The sequence below is a fragment of the Corapipo altera genome, unplaced genomic scaffold (assembly GCF_003945725.1).
Source record: "Corapipo altera isolate COAL_440 unplaced genomic scaffold, ASM394572v1 98, whole genome shotgun sequence".
Lineage (NCBI taxonomy): Eukaryota > Metazoa > Chordata > Aves > Passeriformes > Pipridae > Corapipo > Corapipo altera.
Window position 1 is genome coordinate 6,654,056 of NW_020884914.1, and position 11,799 is coordinate 6,665,854.

Consider the following 11,799-nt stretch of genomic DNA (forward strand, 5'->3'; position numbering starts at 1 on the left):
AATCAACAGGAATGCCATTTACCTGCTCCTCAATGAGAAATGTCTCAGCTGGGAGGAAAATAAGCATTTGGTGTGTTAGCAACAGATTCAGACCTCCCTGCTGACAGTATTCTGTGTATTCCTCGCTACTCCACACTCCAGAGTAGGTCCTGCAAGTGGTAGAAGGGGACACGGGGATCTTAAACACTCAGCAACCTTCTCAATCTCCTTCTCTGGACCATTTTTAAATCTTCACCAAACCTCTGGGCAAAGCCCTCCCTGTTCACTGACAGCTCTGTGCTGGCACCCACAGGGATTTTAAAAGAGCTTTGCCTGTGGCCTCCCAGCAGCACACCCGTGTCAGGAATTCGGCAGCAGAGCCGCACATCCCGCTGAGAACAGCCCCGGAGTTGGTTCTGTGTTAGGACATACCTTCAAAGGCATAAAGGGAAGGTGTAAAGGTTCAGCTCCCAGAACTGAAACAGGTGGCTCCTGGCCCTTTGTGCCTGGAAAATCTCCCTCTCCAAACTACACACCAAGAGCTGAACCTCTTGGTTTGGTTGTTCCACTGCATTAGAGAGATTTAACCCCCGAGAGCCGCAGCCCCAGCTGTGGAAACCTTGCTGCTGCCCTGGCAAGGAGCAAACAGGGCACCACTGCTCACCCAAGGTTTTACGACTCTTTTCCCAGCTCCAGAGTTAAGGCAGAGAGAGGAACGTCGTCGGCAGTTCCCAGAGCAGACAACAGCCCCTGATTTCAGAGCCCTCTAATGCTCCTGTCCTCAGTCCCTGTATTTGCTTAGTGCCAACACAAAGAGGCCCTGGTGGGTTGTATTTTGGTTTTCCCATGTTCCCACAAACCCAACGATCCCCCCGCAGCCCCCCCATGGCAGCACAGGAACGTTGTGCACTTTACAGGCTGGAGGAAAAGGGTTTTGCACCTGCAGTGCTTGAAGGATGAGGAGGAAGGTGCTCTGGGTCCAGGGCCCCACTGCAGCACCTCCTCCTTTCGGGTTTAACCACAAGATGCCAACCTGTCCCGGGGTGCAGGGCTGGGGCTGGGGGAGGCTTGGTTGTTGTGCAGCTGGCACATCCTGACTGAGCCCTGCCACTGGAAACAGCTGGGCAGGGAGAGAGGGGGAATGGCCAGGCTCTATAAAATGGGGAGAAAGAAGAGGCAGGCAGAGAGGCTGGAACAACTCTGAGAACAAAAATATAACACTAGAAGGCATGTAAACAGTTCTGGACCATGTTAGCTCCTTGACTGTAGGAAAAGGAATACTGACACACCTCAACTGAACCGAGAGCCCTAGAAATGCTTCAGGAATACATTCTTCGGATGCAAGAGGTATTTGCAGAATTACTACCTGAAAGCTGGAAGTGCAACTCACTACAGGGAGGGGGGAGTTGTAACCTAGGGAGAAGGAAGCTGCTGGAAAACTGTGCACTCCAAACACCTCACACTGCTGCTCCTCAGGAACAGCCTCCAAACAGGCAACAGCACTTGTGGCAGAGGGATTCCGGGATGAGGATCCCCTGGATTTTTGTGTGCTGGCAGATTGAGCAAGATGAATTCTGAACAGCTTTCCTATCAAATGGAACACTGCTGTGCACAAACAGCAGCTTTTGTGGGACCAGTGTGCAGAGTCCTGTTTAACTGAGGTCCAGAAATCCCACAGATTTACATCTGAGAAAGGCTTCAAGGGCTCCGTGCTGACCATGGAGAGGAGATGGCTCTCCAACAGCTGAAGAGGAACTCCACAATGGATACAGCTATTACTCATATCCCAAAAATCACACGGGGATAAGAAGAAGAATCAATATATTCTGCCTTGCGTTCAGATGGAAAGAATCAAAGCCCACAGCACCACGCAGCCAGCGCAGCACTGCCCTCCCCCAGCTCTTCCCTGGCTGATGAACTTCTTTAGGGCATAAAAATCGTTTATTTGGTGTCACAAGGAGTTGGCTGAACGGGAATAGCTGAATAGCCAATATTATCAAACATCAGTGAAGGAGGTGAGGGAAGCAGAGGACAGACTGGCACAGCCCATGGCACCCATCCCACAGCTCCCTCTGTGCCAGCAGCTCCTGTGCTCTCGCAGGCCTCGCTCCCAGGGACTGCACGGAGTCATCCACAGGACTGGGAAATGATTGTGCTTCTCAGCTCACTACAAGGACTCTTTCCCTATTCCCGCTCTCAGTGGCATGCAGGGAGCACACTGGCCTGTTCCCTGCTGCAAAAGCACAGTGTGTGTGTGGGGGGGAAATCCTGAAAAGTATTGTGCAGCACCATTGGTTCAGTCCAGAGGGAAGCTGGGATACTCAGCTGCGTTTGGTGGCTTCTGAAGTGTCTCCAGCTTGGAAACAAATATTGCCTAAGGTAACATCCTCACAGTGGTTGGTAGCTCGAAGAGGCTGAAACACCATCTTATTACTCCCGTTAAACCAATCCACGATCCATCTCTCCTGATCCCTTCCGCACACGAAAATCCCCAAAGGAAAGAAAATAAAAAAAAGCCAAACAGGAATGAAATAGATAAATAAATAAATAAAGGCATTCCCAAAACATTTATTTTGCTTTTTTTTTTCTCTCTCTCTCTCTCTCTCTCTCTCTCTCCAATCAGCTCAGAGACACTGACGTCACCTACCTTGGCCACCTCAGCCACGCACGGAGCAACCCCGAACGGCGTTGGAGTCGTGAGCCCTGAGCTGCAACACTCCCACGGTCTCTTGTCTGCTTCTGGAAACCTGTCCCGAGAGCTGGTGCTGTCCCAACCCTTATTCCACTCCCACATATCAGTAACTCATTGGCTATATGGAAAAGAAGTGTATCCAAAGCACACGATGGCACGTGGAGGCTGAAGAAAGCATCGGTAAAGGAGAACAGAACTGCAGCAGCTGTTCCTCCTGCCCTAACTAAAGGCTGAGCCACGGCACGACTCCTCCTCCAGCCCGACCCAAAGTGTGTCACCCCTCGCCCAGACATTCTTGTGGTGCATTACTGGCACTTTATAGCAGTCTCATATGGTAGATACATGCACATGTCTGTGTGTTACATACAAAAGGTCTGATAACAGTAAAACATTGTTCCGAGAGATATAAAAAACCCAAGGAGTTGCATTAGCCAAAAAAAGTGTTTTGTGAGAAACAACAATAAAAATGATATAACCACAGCTTTTCTTTTCTTTAAAATTAGATAAATACCCAAAGCTATGATTTCACTTGGGGCCTCTGTACCTTGACAGGGAGTCCAATGGAGTATATCTGAAGGCACTTAATATCCTCTACTCAGCTGTAAGATGGTTGCACAGGGAGCTGGGGAGCTTGAGATGTGATTTGGGGCATGAAGGAGAGAGATGGATGGAAAGAAGCCCTGAAGAACTGTGATCCACACAGCCCCAGGTGCCGAAATGAACACAAACGTACAACCCAGGTGTGGAGAAGGTCTCTCTTGAAAAAGAAAACTGCCAATTGCAAAAGTCAGTGTGTTTCTATGGACAGAGCACTTCATGCAACTCTGACAGTGCATCATACACTCTTAGAGATATTTAGCTTTGTCAGTTCATTGACCTCCTCAGTCCCCGCTTCCTCACAGTCAGACTTCTCCGCGGCTTTGCCGAACCTGCCCTTCTCCTCTGCCTTCACCGCGTCTTTCTGGAGCTTCTTGGCAGAAGGAGGGATGTCCTTGTTTTCTGAGTTATCTGTGCCATGGGCTATGTTATCAGAATTCTGTACAGAAGGCACCAGGTTGGCAATCTCGTCGGTGGGAGACCGCCCAATGCTGCCATCCACTTGAACCCGAATGTCTGGAGATATGGACAACTGGTGATGCGGCACAATCCCGTTGTCCATGCATTTGGGGTAAAGGTAGGTCTTCATCTGACCCTTGCCCTTCACGTTGACCGTCCCCCTGTAGTCAAAGTCATACCCCATCTTGCTGAGGATGCGGTAGCTCTCCTCACTCACCTGGATGCGGCACTCGACGCCGGTGGTGTCCATCCTGCTGGCGATGTTCACCGTGTCCCCCCAGATGTCGTACAGCAGCTTGGTGGTGCCGATGACCCCGGCCGTGAGGGGGCCGTGGTTGAAGCCGATCCGGAGCTTAAAATTAAACCACAGCATGTTGTTGTTGAAGTCATCCACCACCCGCATCATCTCTTTGGCAAATTCGAACAGGGTCTGCAGGTGCCCGTGGGGGTGGCTGCTGTCCTGGCACTGCGAGGTGTTCAGCCCCGACGCCGCCATGTAGGTGGCCCCGATGGTTTTGATTTTCTCGATGCTGCTGTAGTGGGCTTTGCTCAGCAGCTCGTCGAAATCCCCGATGAGCTCGTTCAGGACTCGGTAGCACTCCTTGCCCCCCTGGTAGTTCTCCTCGTAGAACTCGCTGAAGTTCACTATGCTGGCAAAGATCACCCCGCCGCTGTCGTGGTTTTTGGAATAGCTCTGGGACACCTTCAACTGCTCAGCCACGTGGTATGGGATAATATTCCTCAGCAACCAGTCAGCTTGATCCCTCATGCTCTGGATTTTGGTGCGATGGAGATCAGCCTCCACGTCCCCGTGGTAGTGGAGGCGGTAGCTGACCTCAAACTCTCGGTTCAGAAACCAGACCAGGAGCAGCAGGAGGAAGGAGACCAGAACCACCTCCTGACCGATCAGGTCTGCCGGCCTCTTGGTGTCATCTGGCACTGAGCTGTTGCATGGGCTCTTCCTGGAGCTGGAGAGAGGGGAAAACAGACAGGGGCATTTAAAACCACAGAGTCAGGGCACTGCCATTGCCGCTCCGGAGACAGAAATCCTGTGCTGGAAAAAGAAGTGTGGGAAGTGCAGTTACATACTGAATTATAAAATATGCATTGAGAACTTCATCTGCTCTTAAGAAAACAACGAAGAATTAATTTCATTCTTAAACTAACTGATTATTTCCTTATCGTCAGGTTCAGCACCATGGAAGTCTCCCAGTACTTGTTTTAAGGACTTCACCAAGGAAACTGTTATCGTTATACCTAAATATATAACTAAAAGCATACATGTAAATATGCATATACAATGTTTAATAATAATAATGTCTAGTGTGTTCAGATATCTGTGGGTATGTGCATGTCTGTGGGTATGTGCCCTCTGTATGGAGGGGGTGTGTGTGAGTTTTGTGGGATTTACCTCTTTTTGTATTACCTCCAATATTCAGAAACATCTGCTTTACCTTCCTTGTGCCTTTTCCTCGTCTCTTCATCAAGAGGACCTTTGCTCTGTGCCTTTAACGCTACACATGAAGGGTTTGGAAGAAGGTAACACTGTACAAGACAGGTCGTGGAGAACCCCCATGGCAGGAGGTTGGGATGAGATGATCTTTTAGGTCCTTCCAACCCAAACCAGTCTGTGGTTCTGTGAACTGCATGGAAGTGGAGAGTATGGAGCTCTGGGCTGACATCTATTCTATGATAAAACCGTTGAGGCTCTTCATGGTGGAGACAGAAAGTTTCTCAAAGTGCCAAGATTACATAAAATAATAAAAAACTCCTGTCTCACAGAGATTGAGAGCAATATTTCAGATCCTTTCGACAGTTTGTCGCCTGCCTGTGCAGATTATGAAGCGCCGATGGAGCATCTGCCAGTGCCAAACCGCCCCTAACAAGGAGACATCTGCACTCTACAATCTCAACTTTCTGGAGAGAGGCAAAGACACAAACTGAATCTGAGAAGGCCCCACCTATGTAATCCTAGAAACCAAGGCTAAACCCAGACAGCTTGGCACTCAGTCATTTCTGCAGGCACCCAACTGCATTTTTTTGTATAACATTATGCCAAAGTTTAAGATTCGATATGAGCAGACATGTGCTGAAGTTTTCCAAGTTAAGAGATGGTTTTTTTAAGGGAAAGTGTCACATCAACCTTCCTCCTTGTGAACCAGAAAGGCAATCCAAGCTCAGTGCCTCCATTTCTTTATGAAGGTATGAAGAGTTTAAAACTCAGAGCACAACTGGAGCAACAGCTCAAGAAGAGGAGGCTGAATTTGTTCCTACAGCACATGATAACATTTCTCAGTTCATTTTCTTTCTCTCTGTTCATGTGGGACAGGTTTCCACTTTGGAAATATTTTAGAACTGAGCTTTATTAGAGACACGGTTTCTTTTTTTGAATTTCATTCTCAAATTCTGGATTGACAGAAAAGTGTAACGAAGCAAAACCACAGCTGTGGAACAGATGAACATGCCCCATTCTCTGAAAACACTTCTCTGTGCCGTGGTCTTTGTTTCTATAGGGAAAAGAGCTCCCTGTAAGTAAAATATTTGCAATACAGAGTGTGCAGATTGGATTTCAGATTAAAGATAAGACAACATATTATACTGGAAATTACTCCTTTTGTTTTCTGCAATAAGTATGCTTCTCCCAGGAGAAGGGAAGGTATGTTCATTTTATTCCCTCTTCAGGAGGGAACAATGAAAGGAGGAGATATGCCCAGCTCAAAGTAGGTCCCCACCATCAGTTTCCTGTAACTTACAGCTCCTTTTCTCAACAGATCCTCTGTTATGAACCTAATTATTTCCTCCCTTGAAAGACAAGTCAGAGACTAAGCCAAGGACATGGTTTAGTGGTGGCCTTGGCAGTCTTGGGTTAGTGGTTGACTTGATGATCCATGTTGGTCCCTTTCAACTCAGGATATTCTACAATTCCCTGATCTTTGGGGTCTTTTCCTGCCTAAATGATTCTATAATTAATGTCTAGAATGGGAACAATTCCTGAAATACAATCCTTGCTACCTATTTTGCAGGTGGCAAAATATCCTCCCAGCTCGACGGGCTTATAAAACAAAATGAGGGGAGGGTAAGTGAGAGAAAAGATCTTGGAAAATAAAAAGAAGGTTGGGGAAAGGATCTTGTTTAAGAAAAACAATTCAGGTTCTTTTCAGAATCTGAGTTTGTTATTTCCTGCATCTTGTGGGCAGAGACCTGTGAGAGGATCTGAGCAATGATTACGTTACTCCTTTGAGAGTACAAGTTTGATCCAGATAATCCTCTGTAACATCAGACATCCCTGACACAGGGATTTATTTCAGTCATTAAAGGCTTTTTATTTACACTCTGTTGTACAAAACACTCCTCAAAGTACTTTAACTCCTCTCCAATGAATTAGGTGAGAGGCACAAATGGTACATTAGGAGAAGTGGAAGGCATGATCTGCTCTCTGGGAAGGACCTGCTGCCTCCCATTGCCCATTCCTGAAGCTCTGGCATCCGTGAGCTCTCAGTCACCTCCTCAGCACCAGCCTGACCTTCTGGGCTCCAACCCAGAGACCTCCATGTGCAGGGAGTGACTCACTGTTCTCTGACCTGATTTCATTAATAAGGGATGGGTTGGGATCCCAAAAAAGAAGGTGCAGAGTCTTCTCCAGAGTAGGTGTTTTTATCCCGATGCGACTGCTGGAAGCATCAGGATGGAAAGCCCTGATTCCAGCCTGGAGCAGAGAGCGATCACATCGTCCTCATTTGCAAAGCACATTTCTGGGTGTCCCAGTGAGCAGGCTACAGGACCCACAGGACTATAGATCACCCCACAAGTCAGTCAGCAGTGACGACCTGGAGTCACCCTTCAGAATGAGAAGAAGAAAAAAACCCCATAGCTCTAACAGAAAGGATCACCTCCCTCCCCCAAATTCTACTTTTTTATGAGTTGCCGCAGCAGAAAATGAATTTTAAAAGTCATTCAAATTGAAATCTTAGGCTGACAATGTTCCTTTAACTCAAACTGGTGAAGTGCTGCCTGGCACAGCCACCTCACTATTAACTTGGCACCTCCATCCAGGCTGTGTGAATATGGAACAAGTGAGAGCTCCAGAGATAGGATCTCGATCACAAATCACAAAGATAATGGCTTTCCACTTATAGTTTTGGAAAGCCAGTTTGCTTCTGAGCCAGTAACCCCTGTCTGGATTTGGATATCTTGCTATATCTAAGGAGGATGCCTGCCTGCTGAATCTGAGAGAAGAATGCAGTGGAGGAATGGAGAGGAAAAGGGGATCAAAGTGCTGCTTTTGATGAGCAAAGTGTTACTGATGCCTATAAACCCCTCCCTACAACCAAGAGATTTCAGTCCTCCCTATTGCTGATCCTCCTCAAGCAGCCACAGTGGAAAACAATACCCCCCACCTGCTCTGAAGTAAAGAATGAATGAAAATGGGAACTATTTCCTGCTTAAAAGACAAAGTTTACGGTTGTATCCTTTGGGCTGAAGAACTTGGCTGTCTGGAAAACAAGGCAGATTCCATATTTTGATTCATGAACAATCCAGAGATTAACTTTGTGCTAAGACTTCATTACCATTGCTAGTGTCTCTCCTCCTAGGCAACATTAATATTATCTTGATTCTTGATCAAGGAAAGGGAACAACCTCATTAAAGGCAAAACATAACTTTTTTTGGCCCCCTTAGAACACAGGAAAGCTTTTGCAGTGACTTGGGTGAGTAAAGAACCTGATTTATTTAATTCCATGAGAAAGGTGCTGCAAAAAAAAGTGTGTTAGGATAAGGGAGTTTCACCTTTTTATTAGTCCATCACCAGGAAAAGGGGAGATTCTGTCTGCACAGCACTCGAGAAATGTGGGACACAATAATGTACAGTAAAAGAGCCCTGAAAAAGAAGCCAAATTCTGTTTAATGGTAGAAACAGAACAGGATTAACTCCCAGTTCTCTCTTTTAACTTCCAATACTTGTTAATTTACAAGTTTGGGCAGCGTCAGGTCCAGTGGAGCCTGGACTGAAGGGCAGTGCTAAGCAGTATCAGCTCATGCACATGTGTCTCTTCCCCAAATAAAGGAGCACAGACAACATACAAACCCAGCACACCTCCAAAGGAAAAGTGAAAAATTAGATTTAGAAATGTTTAATGAGCAAGATATTTTGGTCACTGCCTTATTTGGCCTTTAAATCACAAGTCAGACTTTGCACAGAGGCAGAGCCTGTTCCACACCTGCTCAGTGACATCCGTGGTTTGGTCTCTCACCAACTCTTACCTTCACCTGCAGTGACTTAAAAGTTGTGCATTTATGGAAGAAAAATACTTGCATGCTTGATAACTGATTTTTTCACAGATTTCTGTCATCGAGGGGAAGACCTGGTTGTTAATGATTTAAGGCAGGATGAATTACTTAGTAGTGATTAACGGCTGGTTGGGAGCCTGTTGGGGAAGAGGTTTGTAATTCTGAGCAGCAAAAAAGCTTTGGTGATTTCACAAACTAACAACAAACAACTAAGGATCCAAACCTGGACTGATCCTAAGAAATTACTGGAGCGATCACCACACTTTAATACTTTGTTCATTGCCTTTACAGAAAGTTCCTTGCAGAGCTTGTTTATAAAAAAATCAAGCTGCCTCTTCTTTTGGCTTTAAATTTCCATTCTGGATTCAGTGAACCGGAATTCTGCTGTGAAAATGAAGTTACCTTTATGAATGGAAGCCATGAAGAAGAAAAACCTGTGTAAGAAAACCCCAAACCCCAACACTAAAGTGCTGACTCCTTGGTGAAGAAACACCTAATGTGAAAGCCCAGTTTCCATCTCTCTGTACTAAACCCACGTGTCTTCCCCACTACCACAGAATTCATGGAGATGACAGGTTTTAAAATGTAATTTTGTTTTGACACATACTCCCAGGAAAAGCATCATGCTCCTGAAAACCCATTTGAGATGAATTACTGAGTCCCATATCCAGAGGGTTAGTAGTTCAGTCAAGCACAGCATGACCCCAGTATTGTCCCCAAACTTGTCATTAGCAAACACATATTTGTCTAATACCAAAGACAAGTAAAACCACTTTAAAAATGGTATTGCAAAACTTGCAATAAAACCCATGAGAAATTCAACACTGAAATAATCAGAGTGAATCTTTAGTGTGTTCATTTTTAAGGGGCCATTAATAACCCAGGAAGAGATTTTTGTTTGATTGTTTGAAAGTCTGGGGGCTAAAATTTCCTTTGCTCTCAATTTTCTTTTGCTGCTCTGCCCAGGTGAGCCGAGGTGACAGCCAGTCCCAGATTGTCACATCTCATCTTGGGAAGGCACCTGGCTGCACATCCAGCTTTTCCAGCAGAAGCTCCTCTCCCACAGGGAATTCTCCCCCGTCCAGCTGTGGGAGCATCCAACTCACACTGCTCCTGGATGGTGCAAACAAGCCAAGTGAACCAAATAAACAGCTTGTGATGTACAGATAATGCTCTAAAAACTGCTACTACCAGAAAAACAGATGCTGTTTTATAGAGCTTCTCCACAGTTCTATTTCCTAGAAATCCAATTTAAAGAGAAAATATCATTATACAACTCTGACTGCAGCATCAGCTCTGATGAGTTTTGGTCATACCCAAGTCCCCTGTAAAGGAAATTACACATATGAAGAGCTTAAACACAACCTGCTGAACCAATTTGTTGAACTCCCAAGTTATTACCGTGGATGCAAAATCTCGCTACGTATAATTCACTGAAAATGTTTCCATCCCTAAACATAAAGATAGTAAGTTTATATAAAGCTTACCTAAAGTTCTGTGCCAAATCTAGATGAGGAGTTTCCATGGAGCTGAAATTAAAAAAAGCACTGATTTCAGAGGGGAGGTTAAAGCAATAAACAAACCATCCTGCAGAATTTCAGAGAGAATGTTAAACTGCTCTGTTATATAGGCCAATAACTGTATCACACACCTGATCAGCCTTAAAAATCTTTGTTTCAACACGACTTATCTGCTCTTTTGGCTCAAAAGAAGGAACCAGCCAGAGATGCAAATCCCTGCAAAGGGAAACTGATGGTTCCTGGAGTGAGTAATTGTTAAACAATCCCACCTTACCTGGGAAACAGGGAGGAGCAACCTCAGAACTCTAAAACTTGGTTATGCCTTCATCTTATCTGAGCACACAGTACAAAGATCTTAAAAATAAACCACAAAAACCCAAACCCCAACTGCTCCAAACAAACAAACAAACAAACAAATGTCTAATAAACATAGGTTTTTTTGAAGATGCCATTACAGGAAATAAGTAGTTCAAGCACTTTTTCAAATATTAAGAGTGTATCAAATTCTCAGGGTTAGTTACATCTGTTAAAAGAAGTAAAGAAACATGCAGAATGGATCCATCTGTGGTGCAGACAAAGCTGCAACAACCACTGTGACAGAAAATATTATCCAGATTCATGGTAAGAGAGGAACAAAAAGATGAATATTAAGAAACAGAATTTATGAGTTTCACTAATTCAGCCTGTATTAGTTTTGTTCAGGATAACTTCTATCAAGCATCTTTTCAGATCTGCAGTTGAACTGAGCTCTATTACTTTAAACATTTATTTCTGAGGGATGAAATGACAACATATTCCATGATTTCTGATCTTTCCTCATTAATGGTCACCACTGTTCAAATCACAGGTGGAATAACACTATCATTAGCAACATTTCTTAAGATAATGGGTTTTTAACATTTGTAGAACCTCTCCAGCACTCAGCAAAAGCTGACACCACAGCAAGGCCTCCACTTCTGTGCTTTGGAACAGCCTTTCCCCATCCCTTAATAAAGTTGAAAGGCAGTGAAAACCCCCAGTTTTGTGTTTCTTTCTGCACAAAGTCCTAACACAGAGCTTGTGCACAAGGATATTCTATGACCCTCTTTCAAAGGTGGCTGTGTCATGTCAGCTCTGTGCAGACACCCCAGCACATGTGGAGCTGAAGGAGCTGCAAGGACTCCTGCCTGGGGAATTATGGAAGAGTAACCAGGGAGTCAAGGACTGGCATCGAGGGTTTGCTCTTCACTGACTTCCCTGAAAAACCAAACCTGGGGCTGAGGGGG

General features: G+C 45.4%; 1 protein-coding gene across 2 annotated transcripts in view; it reads right to left on the reverse strand.

Annotated features, from left to right (window-relative positions):
- Positions 1-2,527: 2,527 nt before the first annotated feature.
- ADCY9 (adenylate cyclase 9) overlaps positions 2,528-11,799 on the reverse strand; it is an 85,517-nt gene continuing 76,245 nt past the window's right edge. For both annotated transcript variants that reach the window (XM_027654863.1, XM_027654862.1), the window contains 2 exons: positions 10,502-10,543; positions 2,528-4,695 (listed from right to left, as the gene is read on the reverse strand). In XM_027654863.1, coding sequence (XP_027510664.1) covers positions 3,507-4,695; positions 10,502-10,543 — 1,231 coding nt within the window. In that variant the 3' untranslated portion in view covers positions 2,528-3,506. The remainder of the gene's footprint in view (positions 4,696-10,501; positions 10,544-11,799) is intronic.